The sequence below is a fragment of the Gallus gallus genome, chromosome 4, assembly GCF_016699485.2.
Source record: "Gallus gallus isolate bGalGal1 chromosome 4, bGalGal1.mat.broiler.GRCg7b, whole genome shotgun sequence".
Taxonomy (NCBI): Eukaryota; Metazoa; Chordata; class Aves; order Galliformes; family Phasianidae; genus Gallus; species Gallus gallus.
In genome coordinates, this window is record NC_052535.1 from 4053802 (window position 1) to 4075147 (window position 21346).

General features: G+C 41.9%; 2 protein-coding genes across 45 annotated transcripts in view; one reads left to right on the plus strand and one right to left on the minus strand.

Moving 5' to 3' along the window:
- Positions 1-909: 909 nt before the first annotated feature.
- On the minus strand, positions 910-14527 carry MOSPD1 (motile sperm domain containing 1). 4 transcript variants are annotated; one of them, XM_004940673.5, is made up of 6 exons: positions 14427-14527; positions 9218-9475; positions 8958-9033; positions 5703-5929; positions 3914-4075; positions 910-1568 (listed from the first exon to the last, which is right to left on the minus strand). In XM_004940673.5, the coding sequence occupies exons 2-6, from the start codon at positions 9369-9371 to the stop codon at positions 1537-1539; spliced, it is 651 nt and encodes a 216-aa protein (XP_004940730.1). In that variant the 5' UTR covers positions 9372-9475; positions 14427-14527; the 3' UTR covers positions 910-1536. The 4 variants fall into 4 exon arrangements, with proteins under 4 accessions (XP_004940730.1, XP_420226.2, XP_046796984.1 ...); XM_420226.8 differs by having other exon boundaries at positions 5700-5929; XM_046941028.1 differs by having other exon boundaries at positions 14057-14527.
- An 83-nt stretch (positions 14528-14610) lies between these two features.
- INTS6L (integrator complex subunit 6 like) overlaps positions 14611-21346 on the plus strand; it is a 53636-nt gene continuing 46900 nt past the window's right edge. For 20 of the 41 annotated variants that reach the window (XR_001464171.4, XR_001464172.4, XR_006939245.1 and 17 more), the window contains exons 1-2: positions 14611-15236; positions 16770-21245. The gene's annotated coding sequence lies outside the window, so the exon portion shown is untranslated. The remainder of the gene's footprint in view (positions 15237-16769; positions 21246-21346) is intronic. The other 21 variants (XM_046940987.1, XM_046940991.1, XM_046941017.1 and 18 more) reach the window with 12 other exon arrangements.

Genomic DNA, 21346 nt, shown 5'->3' on the forward strand with positions numbered 1-21346 from the left:
TGCTCAGGGTGTTTGTTCCATGCTGGTTGCTTCTCTCTAAATTCCTTGAAAATGAATGTTGCAATGTGTGTCTCACGAAACTCCAAATTAACAGTGCAGGTAATTAAAAATAACAGCCAAGCTACAAGAATGCAGCTCCATAGCAGCAGCAACACCCTGAGCCGTGCCTACCTTTGTGTGTGTGACTGGAAGAGAGCTCTGTCTGTAGCACAGGTCTGGAACACCAAGAGCTCAAACCAGCACTTTTTCTTTCAGATCTCTGAATGTGTTTCTTTATCACCTGATGCTGATAGATGACACAGTCTCAGTTCACCTGGCAGTCAAGCTGAAGTAACATTTTTATTGCCCTTTAAAGACTTGGTGTTGTTACACGTAAGAAATTTACATTATTAATGTAAATTCAACCTCGTCTTTTTTTTTTTTAACAGCAATGTCTGCGTGGTTTCCATGTGCTTCCATGCACAAAGTCCAGAAAAGCAACCCGTAACATGCAGGAGGGGAACGCTGAACTTCCAAAACATTTCTTATACAGATCAAAGTGTATTTATTATATAGACTCCTTATAAATCTGTATGTATGAACCAAATGCAGTCCTAGTGAAATGAACCGGTAGAAATAAGGTGTTATGATTAAACATCTCTACAGTGAAATGTGAAATGGGGTAAACGTTCACCTAGAACGTCACACTGGACTTTGAGCAGGAGTTTCTCATACAGCAGAAATCCTGCCTCAGCTGTAAGGCATGGTGGGGGAAGGAGGAGACAGAAATGCCTTTGCTGCTCTGCTTAGTTTGGCCTGTAAAATAGCAAAAGGTGTTTATTCTACATTGGTGTGCAGTGTGAGTTCAGGTTCTGTTAATGCCACGTAGCTCACAGATTGCATGCAGCCCTAAGAAATGAAAGGATCTGATTACAGAACTGGTCTTTATTGTCTACAGTCGATACAAAACGTCTGTTGCAGAAATTACTTCCCCAGGTAAGAAAATGAGCACTCAGTGATACATCGGTAACAACGAAGTAAGGAAGTTGAGAATTACTTCTTCACCTAAATTTAATGGTTTATTTCATAGTTCCACTGATGAAATTTTCCATTTGCTTCAATGATTAGCCACGACTCCCATCCTTCTGGTACATATACAGAAGTGTCAGGCTCAGCACGTACAGCCACAAACCAAAGGAACGCTTTACATATGACAGGTTGCTTTTATAGTGATCACGCACTGATGTGAACATAGACTAAAAATAACAAATGTTGCTTTAATAAGGATTTTTTTTACAGTAGGCGTAAATATAAAAGTGTTTCAAATTATTTTCACAGGTATCACTGAACATTTCATAGCTGTCTGTTACAGAAGCACCTAAAAGTGCTTTGAGTCTTTCATTTATTATACATAGTTAAAATATATTACACTTCTGAAGGTATCTTAGATCACTGAACAGTTGCTAGCATCTTGATGAGCCCAATGGGAGTAAAAGGCAGTCCACATTCATGATGTGAATATACAGTAAGGTGTTTGATGTCCTGTTAAGTCATTGCTCATGTTCTCAAAATAACCATGGTGATGAGACCTGAAAGAAAGGATTAAGAACTGAAGTGCTTGAATTTTTCAAGATAGAGAAGACAGTTATCATTTCACAGGGCAGAAAATAAAGCAGAAGTAATGCATGCAGAAGGAGCTCATGTAGACCCCTTCCATAAATACTAGAAGTATTGCTCCAAATTCTGATGTAGACACAAACCAGTGTGTTACATCATAGTGAAGTGTTAGTAGCTAAATCTCAAAGAAGCTACAACTGCTCTGTACAACTATCCAACTGACTGCTGGAAAATCTCATCCATGTCAAAATCTCAATGCTTACATGGGCATGGAAGCCATTGGTTTTGATGTGCAATAGTTATGGGCAGCGTAATTCAAATTACTGCTGAGTCAGCAGTAAGGCAGGTTAGCTAAAAGCTAGATGATGATTTTTATTCATTTCTCTGCAGAATAACACTTGTCTGAAACTAACCTTTGATCAATCTGCATAGGGAGCTTTCTGCAGCCTCTGTGACCTTTAAGAAGGGAGGAAAAAAAAGTCTGCTCTGACAGAGGCCTAAAAAGCCCCAAACAATTAAAAACAGGCTCCAGGGATGAAAGCAGAAAATAGAAGGTTAGAAAACCTACTACTGCCACACTGAAAAACTCACTGCCATCATGTGTTGATAAAAGAAAATGGTTCATAGCCATGAGTTTATTTAGTACAGGACAAAGAGGCATATGGAAAAAACATACAGGCCTTCTGCAACATCAAAATAGTAATTCATCAGTTCTTAGGCAATCTTATGTCAGGCTTGGACTACGTTACTATAACAGCCTTTCACAGCAGAGATCTTACAGCCTACAGATCTCGCCAGACAAAGAAATTGCTGAGACTCTTCAACTATGTTGCCTCTATATAACTTATTTACTTCATAAAGATTTTAAAGATAAAAGCAGAACAGAACAGAATTGTAATGCTGCCTTCTATTAGACAAGCATTTCATCCCATTAAAGAGGAATTATAGTTCAGCTATTTGTTAAGGTCTGCATTAGCTCAGACAATCCCCGCTATCAGAACTGCTGTAGGCCCTAATTTAGATTATTTAAATCATTGCAGAATAACAAGCTTCTAGAAGGTGCTATGGAACAACCTGCACCACGTGTATGGGTTTAACTCATTTCTGTAAAGCAAATTCTTCTCAAATGTCATGTAGTCTTATTGGCATGGCATAAATCTCCCTTTTCCATGAAAAACTGAACAATCCAGTGGTACTTCATTGTGGAAGACAGTGTTTGCACCTTCTTAAAGGCTATCTACTTGTGTTGTAGATAAGTGCTGTACCCAGAGGAGCCTCTTCATGAGCAGTAAGAACCCTGCCACCAGTAGAATCAAGACCTGTAGGAACTTCACAATGCATCTACAAACAGGTAGGTTGTTGCAAATATATGAATTCAAATGGTTTAATACCATAGTTGTCACCAGCAGAAATTGGAGCTATTTTCAAAACTAGAGGTAAAAATAAAACCAGGATTACTGCAAGATTCTAATCTGAAAATGCATTGCCATCAGCTCAGATAAAGATGTAGGCTTCTGGTTAGCAACAGGTGAGATTTAAAAGCCTTTCAGCAGACTAGCTTGCCAAAGTCGGTCACTAAACTGTGTGCATTTAATTAACAAGATCTTGCATCCTTTCCCACCACTACCTCACCTCTAGCTATCAGTTTGAAGCTGCCTAGCTCTTTGCTTTAGATTCTCATTTCTGCCAGGTAGTGGGATGGGAGAACTGAGTTAAGTGTGAGTGCTCTTCCAATCTGAAATAGCTACAGAAAAACAGTCAAATCAAACGAAGCCTGCAACTTACCTATGCTTCCTAATTTAGGAGCAAGTTAGCAATCAGGAAGAGTTGTGGATGGCAGTGATTTCTTAGTAAGCAGTAATTTATTTTTGAGCATTTCAACTGCTTACCAAGACAACAGTGAGCAGAGCCTTTCAGATCAGCTCATTTGGCTTGAGGAGAGAAACAGACCCAGAAGAGCTCTAGGTTCTGCAACAGACTAACTCTGTATTCCAGTGTAAGAAACAGAAGAACATTCCACTCAGTTTTATTGGCAGATGATGATAGGCATTAATAATTTCACCAGTCATCAAATGAAGGCAAAATTAGCATGTAGGGGCCTGGATATAATATTGACTAGAATCTGGTCTAAATATTTTTTTAATAATCAATTTTCCCTCATATATCATTCTGGCTGTAACTTAGAATAAAAGTGGGGATGGAAAAGAAACTGTAAGGCAGTTCTTTGTCTCCAAGTTTCCTGAAGCTGCTGACAAACAGCTGAGAAGTTTCCCAAATCACAAAAGCTGCACTAAAACACAAGATCCAGAATACTTACCTAAAACATAAGCAGCAACTAACTTTTGATTCACACTTAAATGGAGGTAGAGAGGCACCAGGGATTCCATTTCCCCCAACGTAGGTAGCATTAGCGCTGCAATACACACTATTCCCAGGAAGACAGTTAGTAAACTAGGTCCCGATGAGGCAGGTCTGTTTTCTGAAAAACAAAATAGTACCACTTGTAAGGATCATCTACCCATCTATAACATCAGAGCTGCACTACCTTGGTATTTTCTTTATCCTTTTGAGTTTGGAGGGGATGGAAAACAACTCTTACACTCACTTTTCCTAAGCTTTTTGCATTCTGCAGTGCAGGAGGCTGCTCTCAGTTCCAAGGCCGATGCTGGAATTTGTTTTCACATGACTTTCCAAATCTCTCCCTCCTTGAGGAACAGAGCCTGCCAGGCCTAGTAGCTATATATACACACTCCTGACAGTTAGATGTTTCAGCAATGCTTGAGGTTTCACTATGCATCCTGACATTGATATGTTCCCTGTGCAGTTAGTAGTTAATTGGGAAAGAACACCAAAATGAGGTACACAGGCAGACAACTCTCACATCTCCAGAAGAAATCTTGGCTAGAGCAAGAGCACATGCTTTTGGCCCGGATGAGCTTCCCTTCTTTCTTTAGAGGAGAATTTAAGGCCTGCCCCAGGACCAGCTTACATGCCACAGATGAGTAGCATGTTTAACTTGCTTTAAAAACTGAACTACCGCAACAATTCAGTATCACCCAAACAAGGAAATGCAAACTATAGATTCATTTGTCCTCCATGCTCTTTGCTGTGCTGTTTAATGGCTGGAACCTCCTCAGTGGCACACTTCAACCATTTTTCAAAAAGAGCTGTTTATGTGTTAGTTGAATGCTCCTAACCAAGTTGTTAACATCTGACAGTGCTAAGAACCACCTGTTAGAAATTAACAAATGCTTTTAACAAAGTTTTCTATCCTTGCTGTGACTGGCATTGCGTGTCCTATTTTAACTCCATTAGTGTTATTTCTAGGTTGCAGGTTGTATGCAAAGACCATAAGTTGCTGTTCACTGCTTTTCTGTAAGCAAGCAATATAGTTTAATTAATGGTTTTAAGCAAAGGAATAGAGTTTGGTTTAAGACCAGTATCAGATTGTTCAGAATGGTTCAAACCCTCTGTATTGGAACAACCATCATATTAACAATGTGTTCTGTGGGCCCAGAGATAGTGTAGGTTAACCACGTATCCTCCTACAATACATACTGAGATGATTGTTATTTTTTTTCTTAACACAATGTGTTTCACCAGCCAGCAAACCATTTATAAATGCTGACACAGTTTGATTTTAACAGGAGAAACACTCTCAAGCAAGTTAGTTTCTTTTCAGGAACTTATTTCTGTTCCTGTCATGAAAAAGCAAGTGGTAAATTGCAAGAATACTACTCTATAATTCAGCAGAAGTTGAGGATCCATTCAGTAAGACTCAGTACTACTTCTCTCTCTCCCTATCGTTTTGTTTGGTCCAGGCTTTGCCCAACACTGTAGATTTACTCCCTCACATACAAAACATATGTAGAGTTTCCAGCTAGCAATTGTGCTTTTTTGTACTTTTCAGACAAAGAAGAAAAATTATGATTAATCAAGACAGCACAAGCAGAGTTGTCATAGTTTGCCTCTTGACTGTGACTGTCCTTTGGTGATAAAGGTAACTAATAGGAATTATTTTAAAGCTTATTTTAATCTAGTCTTTCTATTCATTGAAGCTATTCAAAGCTGATTCAGAGAACAGGAGGGATAAAGATTTCAACTACCTGGTTGACACAAAGTCTGCTCGAAAAAGACACTTTCAGACAGGTGTTCTTTTATTCGCTTTTCCTCCTCTTCCTTTTGTTGTGGTGGTTCCTTTGCAGATGGAAGCAGAGTAGCAATAATCTCCTTTCTCCCTAGTGCTTTCCTCTGGCTTTGCTCAGACACTTGCAGACGGAATTTATCTATCACACCATAGTGAGAAGCACGAACATCTCTGTGACGAATCACACTGCAGAGTAAAAAAATGTCAAACAGAGCAGCTAGTAAAAATGTCTCCTGTGGAATCATGCCCTGCAATGCCCAATGTTTCCCCTGTTTTCCCCACACAGATATATTGCAATAGTTCACATCCCCATTCCATCCTTAATTACTCAATGTTCTTGAAGATTTGATCTTGCCTCATCTCTCTCCTCCCCGTGTTTGCTGCACCATGATAGGGTATTCTAGTTCCTAAATATATCTGCTCCAATTGACTGGCCAAAAAGAACAGTTATTCTTTCTCAGAACACACCATTAGGGACCTGTCTGCCAATTTTCACAAAATATCAGTTATCTGAAAGATGCCTCCTCTTAAAACAGTTTTGCTATATGCTGTTCAATATATCAAAAGGTAGAGAGGGATGTGGGGTTGGTAGGGAAGAAAAGGACTGCCAGACACTTGGACAGACAAGGTGATGGCAGAAGTCTCTTCAGGAAAACAGGCTCAAAGCTTCAAAATTATCTTTTCTCAGAAGCAAAACATTCTCTCTATGGGTAAGAGTCAGCTAGCTTTAAAGATTTTCACAATCAGAAACTCACCAGTTTAAGGCATGTAATTGCAGTAAAATTACCGCTGTGTACTTATATAAACATTTCCCACCTTTCAGTGAGCAAGCTTGGCCCTCAGAAGTAGAGCTCTGTGCTGTCAAAGCTTTGCTGAGCAGTCTTGCTACCTTGAGCATATTCTGCAGCCTGAACTGAAATACTGCAGATACTTGACCAGCTAGCAAGAGCTTGACCTGGTATTATCTACACAAGCTGCAATCATAACCCTAACTGCAGCATAGGCATACACTGAGCCATGCCTGGAATCCACTTTTTCCCCTCACAAACTTTTGTACTGTCCAGCAACCACTGTGAACTCTGATGTTTTGAACAAGTTGACCAAGATGGCTTTAAAATTAAGGCACTGTGATAGCTGTTACATTACTTCTAGTTTTATGGTATTTAATGTGAAAAAAAATCATATGCAGGACATGTAAAAGGCACAGTTTAAAAATAACACTGATCAAAGGCAATACAGACCTTTGCACACTGCTCTGCTCACCTGCCTCCTCTCTGCATTTATGATTCATTATGAAAATACCCATCTAGCACTAAAAAAAGAAAACATTCAGGTTTTTAAGTCATATCAGCTCTTAGAGTTAAAACAAAGTGTATTTTTCTGGAGTGGAAGATTGTTGTTGTTGTTGTTCTTCTTTATGGGAGGCTTCTCTAAATTTCTAAGATAATAATAGCTAACCTGAAAAAACACCTATGTCTAAGCGATGTGGCTTCAAGAAGGTTGCCATGTCCTGAGGGGAAAAAGTGGTTTTACCTTTATTAATACATGGTAAGCTTTTTTGAAACAATTGTAAGAGTACTATCTTTGTGATACATATGCATTTAAATGCTGCAAGAAACAAATGTTTGTTCCAGCTTTCTTTTAAGGGAATCATAGAATGGCCTGGGTTGAAAAGGACCACAATGAGCATCAAGTTTCAACCCCCCTGCTATGTGCAGGGCTGCCAACCAGCAGACCAGGCTGCCCAGAGCCACATCCAGCCTGGCCTTGAATGCCTCCAGGGATGGGGCATCCACAGCCTCCTTGGGCAACCTGTTCCAGTGTGTCAACCACAACAAGGTATCTACAATCAGAAACACAGAGCAAATGCTTATAACTAGCACATAGCTTGAACAGACTGTTCAACAAGGAAACAGAAACTAAGTCATTCCTCCTAAGCAAGATGGGCATAGGAATGTCTGTAGTTTTGCTTTAGAAAGCAAGCAGTGTGCTTATGCCAGGCTTTCAAGAAGCTCAGTGTTGGTTGGGTGAGTGCTGTCACTAAAACAGAAAGATTTTTCCCCCAACAGTACTAATTCACACAACCCTGAGAACTAAATCTGCTGTTTTGATAAATTAATTCTCCCTTTAAGACTTCCTTTATAGTTTTCTCTCCTCTTAGTATATGGTACTATCAACCTAAACAAAATCTGTACACAGTGCTGCGCTATGAGAACATGCATCTGCTGCCAAGCAAAGAGATGTTTTCTGCAGACCCTTATAAACAGATACATTCTCATGTTTCTTTTTAGAGGCCATTGCATAATTAGAAGCTCCATAGAATACGTTTATCTGGCAGGTGGCCACACTTACCTAGAATTGCTCATATCTTTGCAGTAAACACTGATGTGGGACAACAACGTCAACAGAACCAGATGGGGTTTTCTTTGCCACACAAAAACTCCCCAGGAAATAGGTATACCTCTTATTTTTCTTACTTAATAAAATACATCTATCTGTACCTCACAGAAATAACACAGCTCACGATGAAAAAAGTTGGGCAATTTTATCATATCTATTGGTTCCTCTAATTTGAATTAGAGCAACCTGCAGGCCCTACACGTTATTGGAGTGACTTAACCAGCATTCATTTTTCCTCTGTTATTGTGTTGGGATCTGAAAGGAGAAGTAAAGGGGGGGGAAAGGAGGGGGGTGAAGAAAGAGAGAGAGAGCAGGGAGTGCAAGACAGTTGGTCAAGGTGAAAGATGGGCAAAAGTACCTTTATTAAATATGTCCCAAGAAAGTGTGTTCAGTAGAACTTCGTACATTTTCACTTTATCAATCTGCAAATAAATATTCCTCACAAGGAAATCCCAACCCTAGGGGTGGTCTTGTTCTTCTTGTTAGAAATAAGAAAATAGTACTCAGAGGCTCTGTACTCTCACTGATGGTTTACAAATTATACTACAGGATGTGTTTAGTAGCATTTTATTTATGCTTAAAGAGAAAACTAAAGGAACTATCTCAAAATCTTTACCTTTGCCCTACAGTAAAAGAACAGTAAAGGCTGGATGGACACAGGAATACAAGAGATCAAGAAAACATTGTAATATTTATATAATTTAATTTATGCTATGTATGCTATCATTTACTACCTTTGCAGTAATGAAGGAAATTAAGATAATCAGATGTCATACTATCAGGGATAAAAAAAAACCCCATACTTTTTACTTACATATCAACACAGCACTGAGGCTTCACTGCTCCAGTCGCATCAACCACCGCATATTTATTTGGAGTTGTACAAAGAACTGCAAAGAAAAGGACAGCAGAGGTGACAAGTCACAAATTAACACTTCAATTATTTCATCAACAGATATATGTGAAGACAGGGCTTCTGGTTTTGTTGCAAATATGATTTGTTACATTAACTATAATTGGATTGTTCAAGATCACCAACTAATCCTTAAATACAACTTAACCTAAGAAACCCACCTTTGAATTTTAAGGCAAACTCATAGGGGTTATATAGAGTCAACACCTGCTTGTGTGTTGACTGGTCATCTGCATAAAATATAAGTTCTGTAGGAAAAACAAAAACAGGAAGATTTCCTTCCACTAACTCTGGCTGTCTTCTTTGTTGCTGCATTGGCACTGAATCCTCCTTGCTGCTTCTTGTGTTCTTATGAGTTTTGTATCTTCAGTGACTTCAGTTTTAGAATCGTTTAAGAATTCCAAAGCATTTTGGCAATTCTGAAGGAAAAAAGGGAAAAAAGAGAAGAAGTAAGAAGATTGTTCCATGCATCTATATTAAACTGAGGCAGACAACAAAGATGTAAGAAGGTAGAACTTGAGTGTAGGTAGATGCATAACTAAATACTGTCTTTCAAAAATGTGGAAATACCTTTTCTATTTGCACCAGGTTGCATCTATTTAACAAACTGCTCTAAAAGAAATGGATTAGCACTTCTTCAGCCCCCAGCTGTGACTCTGTGACAGGACTTTTTGCAACACAAAGCAAACAACACAAATAAATGCCACTCTCACCTCAGAAAACAAACAGTTGAGAAAAGAGTGAGATAGGAAACAAAGGTGTATGCAGCAGTAGGCATCACTGAAAGGAGTCTCACTGCACTGTGACCTATGCACTGTGACGTTCCTGGATGAAGTGTAACTGAGCTATCTGCTCACAGGCAGATTCAGAACAAAGGAATGGGGAACATCTTCATGCTTTGTCTAAACTAAGGTCTTGTTATGATTGCACGGTAGTTACTGGTAATGAATCGGAAAATAACTGGGATGAATAACACCTAATAGATGTTGGATTTATTACTGGGTTAAGAAATAAGAAAGGTTTTCTCCTAACTCTGCCTCTAAACAAAACATAACCATCGTAACTCTCCTTTGCCACCCCCACAGTTTTTATTCTGAGTCCCATTCCAGAACTAAAACCAGAACCTCTGACCTGATCGAGCAACAATCCCAAATGTAATTTGTCCAATAAAATTAAGGGCAGATTCCTCAGCAGGCATTGCATGCCAGTGATCTTACACACTGCAGACAGAACACAGTGAAACAGCTTCACGTATTTTTCCCCCCCAACGTTGTCAGATTTTATTGTACTTCCTCTAGGTTTATTATCACACTAAAGGTGTCCTGTGAGGCTCAGCTTTATTCCACGGTAGAAAATAATAAAAGAATTAAAAATTCCCACTGGCTCACAAGCTGTAATTTCTACTTTCAATGCAGCTTTGCTACACATCCGTTCCAGCTGTTCTCCAGACAAACAACCTGATCTGGTTGCACCTTAAGAAATTCAGTGTCTGAAGTGTCTAGCACTGAATTGCCATAGCATTGTGAATGAACAGAAATAAAAGCTTGGGTTTTTGCATCCAAAACATTCTGACGTTTACATTTCCAAGCACCAAATTGACGCTTTGTATTTGAAACATGACAGAAATGCACGTTTGCTGGAACACATGTAGGCTATTTTTGTAGTCCCATCTTTAGATTTACAGGTTGTGTTTCTTATTAAGCTTTTCTATCTCTCTGCTATGCTAAATAAGTAGCTTCTCAGAGAGCTGCTCTTACTGCAACACCTTTCCCTGGGTCCACTTTCTCTGCACAGCACAGGTTTATTTCCGCTTCACTGAAATGCTACTAATAATACTCTGAAAACAAATCCCCAATGAGAGCGTTCCAAAGCTGATGCTCTGCTACCTTATTAAGAAGGGACTGGAAAAAGAAACGGATCTGTGAGGGGCAATTTGGGCTCCGCGGTGCTTCGGAGAATTTCCATAAATCCATTTTGTTTCAGAGGAATGAACAAACTCTAAGATCGCTGCATGGAGCAGCTGTAAACAACATGTCCTGCAAAACTGTACGAGCTATTGCAAAGTGAGATTCACTGTGCTATTTAAATAGATTAACATACATCAAATATTATATTATCAATACAAGACTGTATGCCAGATAATCAGCATAGGAAATAATTTCTTCTGAAGCTTCTGATAGGCAGACTTTGTACTTTATTTCCCCTCCCCAGAAATTAACACAGTATACAGTAACTATGTATGAGAACAACTGGTTCTCAAACATACCATACTGCATACATTACACATATCAGACATATAAGCCATCTTCTTGAAATGAACAACTGTTTTCCTAATAGATGTTTTAAACTTCTGCACAACCAATACCATAGTACTGCCAGATATTTTAGTGACCAGATTTAATAAAATGTAAACCATTTGTTTTTTATTTAATAATTACAAATAAAGTATCATAGGATGGCCTGGGTTGAAAAGGACCACCATGATGGTCTAGTTTCAACCCCCTGCTACATGCAGGGTCACCAACCAGCAGACCAGGCTGCCCAGAGCCACATCCAGCCTGGCCTTGAATGCCTCCAGGGATGGGGAGTACCACAGTCCCATTAAACATTGCATGGGTTTCATTCTGATTTCTGGCATCACAGCACAGCTCCAGTTCCCTCAGCTCAGCCAACAGCAAGCAGCCAGGTGCTCCCAACCCACACATCACAGCACCAGGAGAGCTGTGCACCATAAGCCTACCAGCAGGTCTTGTTCTTACACATCCATTGGTACCAGTGCACAAACCTTCCCGGATTCCACAAGCTTTCACACTGAAAGCTACCAACCCTAAAAAGAAGTACATCCCATTATTGCTTCCTTTTCTTATTTAACTTGGCTGGATAAGAAGTTAGCACTCAAACTGGCAGAAGTAAAGTCTGGCAAGCTCAGCTCTACAGCAGACGCATTTGCTGACACAGGAGTGTCATTCAGGATATAAAGTTGTAGGTTTCTAGGCAAGCCACAAGCATTCTTTCTGAGAGAATTATTTCAGCTGACAAGTCGCCTTGCTGGGAAACCTCACCAGGTAACATCAGCACAAGTACTTTTCCCAAAGACAGCATTATAAGTTGTACAAACACAGGGGATCTATGGCAATTTAGTACAAATAACAGCACGCACCTTTCACACAATGCTCACCAACACCAAACTGTCAATTCTTTTTTTTTTTCTTTCCCCTAAATGGAGGAAGTCTGTATCATCAAAATGTGTTTGCATGGATCAAACGTAGAGCAGGACTCCTGCTGATGCCCAGAGCACAGCTATGCAGTGCTGCCTTGGCACTGCTGGCAGTGCACTTAAAAGGAACTCGGCCATCGCTGCTCTCCGTGCTGCACTACAACACAGCAGCTCCTACCAGATTATTTTGTACAGCCGACGGTCACCAGAACACAAAGATAAGCACAAACGAATCCTTACAAAACGGAGACCCGTGGTCTCTATCTACGACCACCAGCACAACCCCACACAGCGTTAGGACTGTGCCAAATGCTCCCTGCAGGACAGGGCTGAAGTGGAACACCTCAACAATGCCAGCCTGCTTTCCAGCACTCTTTGAAATCCACACCAACCATTATCCATGATATTTTCTTCAGCTCAGTACGGATCTTTCCTCCCTGAAGCTACTAAATATACAATGCATGTGTCACACCAGCACGAACTGCCAGCATTTCCTCTGAAATCCCTTTCTTCATAAACTTAACTTGACAAAAAAACACGAAGTGAAACCTCTTGGGCTCAGAAATGACAGCCGTTCTCATTTGTTTTTATTTAACAATTATGTGCAGAAAAAATAAATCAAGGGGGAGGAGAAGCTTTTTGTTCCATTTTACCAGCAGCCCATCACTATGGCTTCCCAGCACACTTGTTTGGTTTTTTTCCCAAACAGTGGCAAATAACAGAACATCATTTGGTAAACACTTTATTCAGAGGACTCTTTAGAGCCATAGTTTCCACATTCTCCTATTAAAAACTGTAATTACAGTGTAATCTATGTTTGTTCTATCCCATAATCTACCCAAGAAGCTTTTCCACACCATTTACTTAACAAATGCACAACTGAGGCAGCGATGACTTTTGAGCATATATTTACAGAATAAGCCATGAAGTCCTCCAAATTCCTCCCAATGCCAGGAGAAGTTTAAGCTTCAGTGTGAGCTCCACGCAAACAGAGCATAAGGTCTGAGGCAGATCTATTAACGTTTCATCTTTCCAAAAGTTTGGGAAGGCCTCAAAACACACTTATGCAATGCAAATGTTTAAACTACCTGCAATTATCTGGGAGTCATCCAGTGATGAGTACAGAGCCGGCGGTGGGGATGGCTGCGTTCCATTATTGCCAGCTCTGTCACCGACCCCGTGACCTTGAGCGAGCTGGTTAACCTCACCTCAATTTGCTGATCTAGGAGGGCAGATATTCTGCAAAGCACTGAAGTGGGTGGACAGTCACATCCGAACCACTCTGAGACTTCCCAAACCCTCTGCTACTGCACAGAGCAATGAGAAGTGTCACTGTAAGTGTCCTCAGGATGCTGGAAATCGGAAGAGTCCCAGAGGGGGTGACTTATTAGAACCAACAGCACAACTTACTCGATCCACGTTATTTTTCCTTTACTTTTTCAAACGCTGACAAGGTGACAACAGAAGCTTTGTCCTAACACACCTGAGGGGCGTACAACGGCAGGGACACGTGGAATCCCAGCTGGGCTCTGCTTCTGATCCATCCATCAGGGCGCTACGAGGGCCCCAAGGGCACACAGCGCTGAGTCCCTCTCGGGCTGCGCTCAGCGCACCGCCCCGGCCCTCAGACACACACCGCGCCGTTCAGCGCTACGTGGCCTTTCATCCCCAGGTTCAGCTACTCAGATCAAATGTCAGGACGGCACCGATCCACTGAGGGAAACGCTCTTCCTTAAGAGAAACACGGGAAAGACGACGCTCTAATTGGACTCTTAAGGCTCACCTACTGAAGGCAGAGAAACAGGAGCGACGGCACACGCTTCATTTATCCCCTTTGTTATTCAGTAGCGGAGATCAAGGCGGCGGCAGCGGCGCTTTGACAGCCCGGCCCCGCTCCGCCCGGCCCGGCACAGAGCGCTGCCCCCGCCGCGCCGCCCCTCACAGCCCCCGTCCTGGCCGCCCCACTGCCCGCGCTGAGGCCTGACAACGCGGCCTCACCGGGGCCGGCGGCGCTCCGTGCGGGCCCGGCCCAAAGGGGAGGCCCGGCCTGGAAGGGCCGCTCGGCGCCGGGCAGAGGAAGGCAGGCAGAGCTGGAGGCGATGTTCCTCTCCCGCCCCAGAGGCGTCGCGCGGCGCCCCCCGCCCCGCACTCACCGCTCGGGGCCGCTGGCTGCGGGCTCGCGCGGCGCCCCCTTTGTGCGGCGCCCCCCCCGCCTGCTCCCGTCACTGCGGGTAGCGTCGTCGCTATGGCTGCCGGGATGGCGGCGGACTCCCTCTTGCCGCCAGCCATCGCGAGACGTCAGCAAGTCACGCCCCCCGCGCCTCGCTCCCGCCTCCCGCCGCCATGTCAGGCGGTCTGTCAGTCCGCCAGGCAGCACGAAGCGGTTGTCGTGGATCGTTCTGCGGGCCTTTTTGGGGTGTTTTTCCTCTCCCCGGATGGCCAGTGCCCTCAGGCCGTCGCACAGCAGAACACCTGAAGCGACGCGTTGATCCTGTGAGCCGTTCTGCTGTTACGTTTGTTCTGTGTTCCTCTCATGTACTTAATGGCCTCATTTTTGTTAAGCTGTTTGTGGACTTCGGCTCCCTTTACTCAGCGGTCGTCACATCACCTTTGTTTTTATTCCGCCTTAGGCTTCTTAGCACTGTATGGAGCCAAAAATACAACCCCACAGTCACTGTGTGATCACTTCCAGCTGTAAGACAGACACTGCAGAATCTTTATTGCAGGCCAGGTGAATAATTAAGATTAACATTAAGCCTTCCAGCCAGCAGGGCTGCAGAATCTTTTACCCGTTACCAGAGTTTTCCTACAGGTGAAACAGGTGCCCTTCTGCAGGAAACAAGCAGCAGCCATTGGCATTTCACCTCATGAAGCAATGAAGGACAGCAAGTAACGTATTTGGTCTGTTTGAAGTCATGGAAGATGAATTAAAGGAAAATTATTCATTTTGCAGCTGAGCCAAGGTGTGTTAATGCTCATCTTTCACCACATACTTCTGCAGGTCTCATCGTTGCTTGTAGTTCATTAGGAAGTTTTATAGCCACGAATTACTTAATATTACAGCTGAAATATACATAGAAATTATAGTCCTGTCAGTTTCTGGAAGTCTGTGCAGTGAGAACTGGTGATTTATTTCGTATCTTGACGAGTTTCAATCATCTAGAAGTACTATTTCTAAATGCTTAAAAATAAGCTCGAATCACTGTTTTTAAACTGCTTTACTGACTTGTGCCTTTTCTGAGAGCTCCCTTTGAATCTCCTGTTCTGAGTTTCCAGCACTCAGCTGTGGTTGTTTTTACTGTCACGCTTTTCATAGTGTTTACACCTACTGACCGCTTGTTGACGATCAGAAATCACGTCGGGCTCCTCCTTTTCCACTCACCTATCGCTGGGCTTTGTTTTGAGTTATTTTGGTATCTTAAAAGCCCTGTGTTGACTCCAATTAAATGTGAAAGCTATTGTGTACATCTGAGTGGGAGTCAGTGTTCTGTCCTTGTTTGCTGTGCCTGATGCATCAGAGAGCACACACCCCACGTCACTGACAGTTTTGCAATAGTAGGCCCTTGAGAGAGCTTGTGTTTCATACAGCATGTTACTGTGAATGTATGGATGTGCTGCTGCTATTTAACCAGCACTGACGCATACAAAAAGACTGCGGAGCTGCTTGATAAGCTCACTGATGCAGAGTTTTTGGTGTGGAGCATGCCCAAACCCAGACTGATACAGTCCTGCCTCTCTTCTCACTGCCTTGCCAGCAATGCCCAGTACTTCAGATGGTTGAATAGAGTATTGTAAGGAGTGCCATGTGCTGTCTGTAGAGGCTGCTCATCTGAGATGTGGAAAATGGAGACTACTGCCATGTGTGGCAGTAATGAGAATTATCTCACAGATCTATGTGAAGTTCTTTATTGTCAGATTACTGTTTCTTTCAACTTCTCCTTCTCGGTTTATTTTGCCACAATAACTGCGTTCTGGATCAGGGGCAGACTGAGGCTGCAGTCCTTGCTGCAGTGCTGGTAAGGCAGAGAAAAAAGTGAGAAAAATATGTGGATGAGGAGGAAGTCAGAAATACAGATTCAAAGGAGCAGAGACAGTAGTGAATATGCGACAGGCTTGTCAGGTCACTGTAAGCATAAGTGCACTGTAAGTGTAATTGGAGGACTTAAAAAGAATTCTGTTCCTGCAGCTTATGTTTGGTCCTCTTGATTTTCTACCTACCTTGGAAACCACTGTGAGTTACCTAAAAACACTGGCTTGTCTTTGTTACATAAAATATTGCCTGCTTGCAGCCAGAAACCTGAGACTGGAGTCTGCAAATACAGAATGCTCCTGAATGACTTCTCTGGAAGTGTTTTTGGTTGCTGTGGTGATTATCCATCTGTTTAAATACTTTATATGGGAGATTCTAAACTCATTTGTTGTGGAGATTTTCTTAAGTTGTGAGAAAAACAGCATTAATGCTCTATTACCCCTGTGAATTTTGTTTTCCTTGACAGTTGCCTTCTCCATGGCACAGCACTGCAAATCCACTTCGCCTTTCAAATACCTCAGGAAATGAGGTGACGTATCTGCATTATTTCCATTCACACCCATGTTGTGTTGTTTTTATCTTGTCTTTCTGTAGACAGTGTTTTGAGCTTTCTAGTTAATACCAGCTTATAAAAGAAAACAGCACAGAAAACGAGCAACTTCATAAAAGATATTTGTTTCATTTTAAAAAAGACTCTCAGAAGAAAGAAAAAATACTGCATTCAAACTACCACCTTAAAGCAGCGTAAACGTTCTCGCTTATAATAAAAGTAAGAATTGCTCGACCTATACTGTCCAAAAAGTTCTTGTACCTTTAAACCACCCATTAAAAGTTTTGGCTTTTTTTTTTTTTTACTTGCTTCTGAGGCAGCTTTTGAAATTTCCACCCCTCAGTGGCAGCACGCGGCATTCCCGTTCTATGTCACTTGGGACTTAGATGTACTAGCATGTATTTTTTGTGTCAGGGGTTACAGTGTTTGTTTTTATGACTAATAATGTGGACCTTGGGAGCCAGATATCTAAGCGCCGTTGAGGAAATATCTAAACCTCTGTTAAAGTGTAATCCCTTTCAAGGCATGTCTATGCAGGAGAGTAAAGACATCGGAAAGCTCTCAACTGCCCATGCTCCAAACTGCCTTGGAAGCAAGCCAGTTCCAGCATAGAAGTCCTTTACCTTAACTCTGCGCTTCTACTAATGGCCCCAGTGACATTCCTCTGGTGAGTACAGCATGCAGAAAGCTGTACTTCCTTCAGAGTAGATGCAATGTTATTGCTTAAAGCATAGCTCACTTTAAAATACTAAAGTTAAACAAGGGCAGGTTTCATGCATACTCATTCTTGAGAATAAAGCCAGTGTAAGATCAGTGTAAGTGAATTTTGCCCAAAGTATACTTCAGACAGGTATCAAGGTTTGCTTCTTTGTACTTGGTGTCTGAGCTTATTGATGTTGGAGTTCTTGACATATCCTTTGTTCTATGAAGCTGTATAAAAGAAGCCATAATTGGTTCTTAGACACCATGATATTTATAATCATTTAGAAACCTCAGAGAGAGCAATCATTGAGGGTTTTATAGATAGTCATCATCTTTATGAAGTGTAGGATCTATTTCTGCGTTGTCTGTAGGACCCTGCTGAGAATCTCCATTGTCCTGCTCATCAAAAAGCTGCAAACTCAGCATGGGCTCTGCTTCTTTCAAGGATGTGTGCATACATCTCTTAGAAATAAGCAGTTACGGTTGTTTCATTAGACCTCTAATAACATCTCTACTTCATTTTCCTTCCAAATATGTTTACTTCAGGGTTGACACTTATAATGTCATCTCAAAAGAAAGAGGCTCTCCTGACAGATTTACAGTTATTACAAAATATGATGCTATCTGCATACAAATGGACAGTAGGAGCTTTAAAGAGATTTTCCCTATTATTGCTGCCTAAGGAAGCAATAAAAATTTAACATTTACCATTGGGAAACACCTGCAGAGATTAAATTAAAACTAGATTATATGCTTATCAGTTAAATGTTACAAAAGCAAACTCTTTAGAGATTAACATAAAAAACATTGCTATACAAATCTTATTAACGGCTTCACTCTTAGTACAATCCATTCTACACCTCCGCTGCTCAGGCGTTCTACGTGTGCAACTTATTAAGTCTTTGTGCAGCTATACAGTGGGGAGGCAGGGCAGCCTTACTGAGGGCTCTGCTATCCTGCTGGCAAATGCCTATGTTGATATTTAGGTTTGTCTTTAAAAGTTGACCTCAAGTACCATCTGTCCATCTCTTTCTGATCCTAGCTAATTTCTGAAGGACTCTTCACATTACACTCTCTGTTTCTTGAGCATGGAACTGAGATGTGTTCTGGGCTCCTGTGTGGAGTTCTGCTGGGAATATTTCTGGAAACCACGCATCTTTGCTATTGAACTCTTTCTTTGTTAAGGTCAGCAGGACAGAGGACTTTTGAAAGGCTGGAAGCGGAGAACAAGATACTGTTGTTGCTGATAGCAGATAGTCTTTGTGCCACCTTTGGTACGTCGTGAACATATTATAGAAAATAGAAATCTAGGAGGCATATGGGCTGGTGTTATCTGTGATCTGGAAATTCAGAAGGCTTCTGGATTTGGTGTTTGCCAACAATTTGAGAGGTTTATGATGTAGGTAATCTTCAGACACTGACTTGAAGAGGACACTATTAGCATAGATACTACCTGAACCCGAACTGCATAGATGGGGCTTAGAGCTTATTTCTCCATCTGGTATTATTGCAACTCCTGTAGCTCCAAGGCTTTTTGAAGCAACATGCCTTTGGAGAATTCTGAACTACATATGGGAATACACAACTCAGCAATAGCCACGTCTTCAATTATTTACACCAAGGCTTAGGCCATAAGGAGCTTTGATTGTGAAGATCTGACTTGATTTGATGGATCTGGAGAGCATGACGTTGACAGGAGATTCAGATTGTTCATGACGTGATTGTAAAATAAATCTTGTCATTTCCCAGGGACAAATGCAAAGGCCATGGTTCTGTAAACATTTCTCTTTTGGACAAATCTGACCTAGGGACCTCGTGGCCATTTTTTCCAACCACTTCCCATATCCTCCATTGTGTCAGCACAGACCTTAACATTTAGTTAAGTGAATTGGGAGCATGGAAGGAATCCAACTTAAAACCTATCAATTTAGGTTTATGAAAATATGGAAAATAGAGCACTGATCTATGGAGGTGGGGGATGCTGAGGTTGAAGAGCATAGCCAAAGAATGGGGAGCAGAAATAGCTGGAACTTGCTTTGCAGGGAAGAAAAAATGTCTGTGCAAGCTTGGCCTAACATTTTAAGTAATAAGTGTTTGTTGGCCCAGATGATATTCACTGAAAGAGGCTAGGGAGTGTTCGAACAAGTATATCCAGATCAGAGGGGTGGTAACCTATTGCAAAGCAATGCTCACAAGCCCCTGGGCAGACTGAGGGAGGACTCTTCTGTCAACACAGCTGGGTTTGGGAGGAGATATGTGTCCACAGACACAACTCCCTGCACTGTCACAGTGTGCACCAATCTTGCCTCACACCTCGCTCCAAAATGTAAGGTACTGTGTCTTCCAGCACTACTGTAGTGTGCAGTTTTGCCCTCCCATGTGCCTGAAGGGGTGAACTGTACCTTAGCATTTTTATAACAGACTTTCTTTTGAGGGTAGGTAATGGATGTGTTTGGTAACCAGCAGAAGCCATAGGTACATCCGAATACTGGGTGTGAGTGTGTTCTGTCATTTTACTTGGACGAATTACAGTATTTAACTTGGAATGGCCCACTCATGTCTTTTGCTTGACTTTCAGGCTCTGAGCTGTGTGAATTACTGACATGGGAATTTAAGATGTCATTTATCAAAAATCACATACGTTTTCGTACGTGCATACCTGTATCCAAGGTGGGGAAACTACTTAACTGCAGTCTGAATTTTCCAGTCAGTATACAAAGTAATTCACTTCTACTGCCACTAGAGGTATAACATTCACTTGAGCAAATACCAAAGGAAACATTTGGTTGGAAGCCTTGCCCATATTAATATTTCATTTTTCAAATAATGCTTTTGATCTGGATTTTTTTGTTTTGTTTTGTTTTGGAGGCCTCATCCTACTTTGCTTTTTCCTGTTGAGAACTCTTTCTTTTACTGAACTAAAGCTAACTATTTGTGAGATGGAAGGCCACTTTGTGATTAGAGGGTGCAGAACTGAGTGCTTATTTAAGCTGCATAAAAAGCTAAATTAGAATGTCAGTCACCATATTGGTCACCTGTGACTGGCTCACATGCAAGCTTGTACCAGCACATTTGTAAATCTTCTTTCACATTGCTTGTTGTTCTCCTGGGTACTTATGTTTATTCTGAAATGCAAACATAAAAGAATAAGATTTGAAATTAATTTCTTTTGTATCTATTATGACCAGCTTTCGTTTAGATAGAATCTCCCTTTTGAAACTCATTAAAACATCACGAAAGTCCCATGTCTCTGCCAGGGCTGGCAGGAGGATTGTGGCCTACCCTGGGATTTAATCACAGCTCTGCAGTATGCGTACTGCTGGAGTGCAGGGCAGGGGATGGTTCTGAACCGAGCTGTGGGGGTTTCTGTGAGAAAGCAGTGGTTGACTAAATGAGGACTAACTGCAGCCCTGCTGGTGCACAGCCTCTAACTGTTTGAAGTTGGTAGCCTTTCTTTCAGAGCTTCCGACACACTCAGCAGCAGCCTGCCAGTGCCGTGCTGCATGCTCACAGGCTGGAAGCAGTGAGTTGCTGGGGGAACTGCCCGCTGTGCCCCTGCACTGCGCAGGCCCCAGCAGCTCTCCTGCTGCAACCTGGCATTTCCACATGCTGCATTGCACCTCCTCCTCACTTTTGCCCGATGAGCACACTGATGGCAGCTAAGAAAGATGAGAGAATGACAGCTTGAGAGTGAGTGTGGTGAAAGCTGGGTGCCTTGAGCTCTAGCTTGAGCTGCAATTCCCTTCCATCGCAGCAAACCCACAAGAGTCTTTCTGCCATGTTCTCCTTTC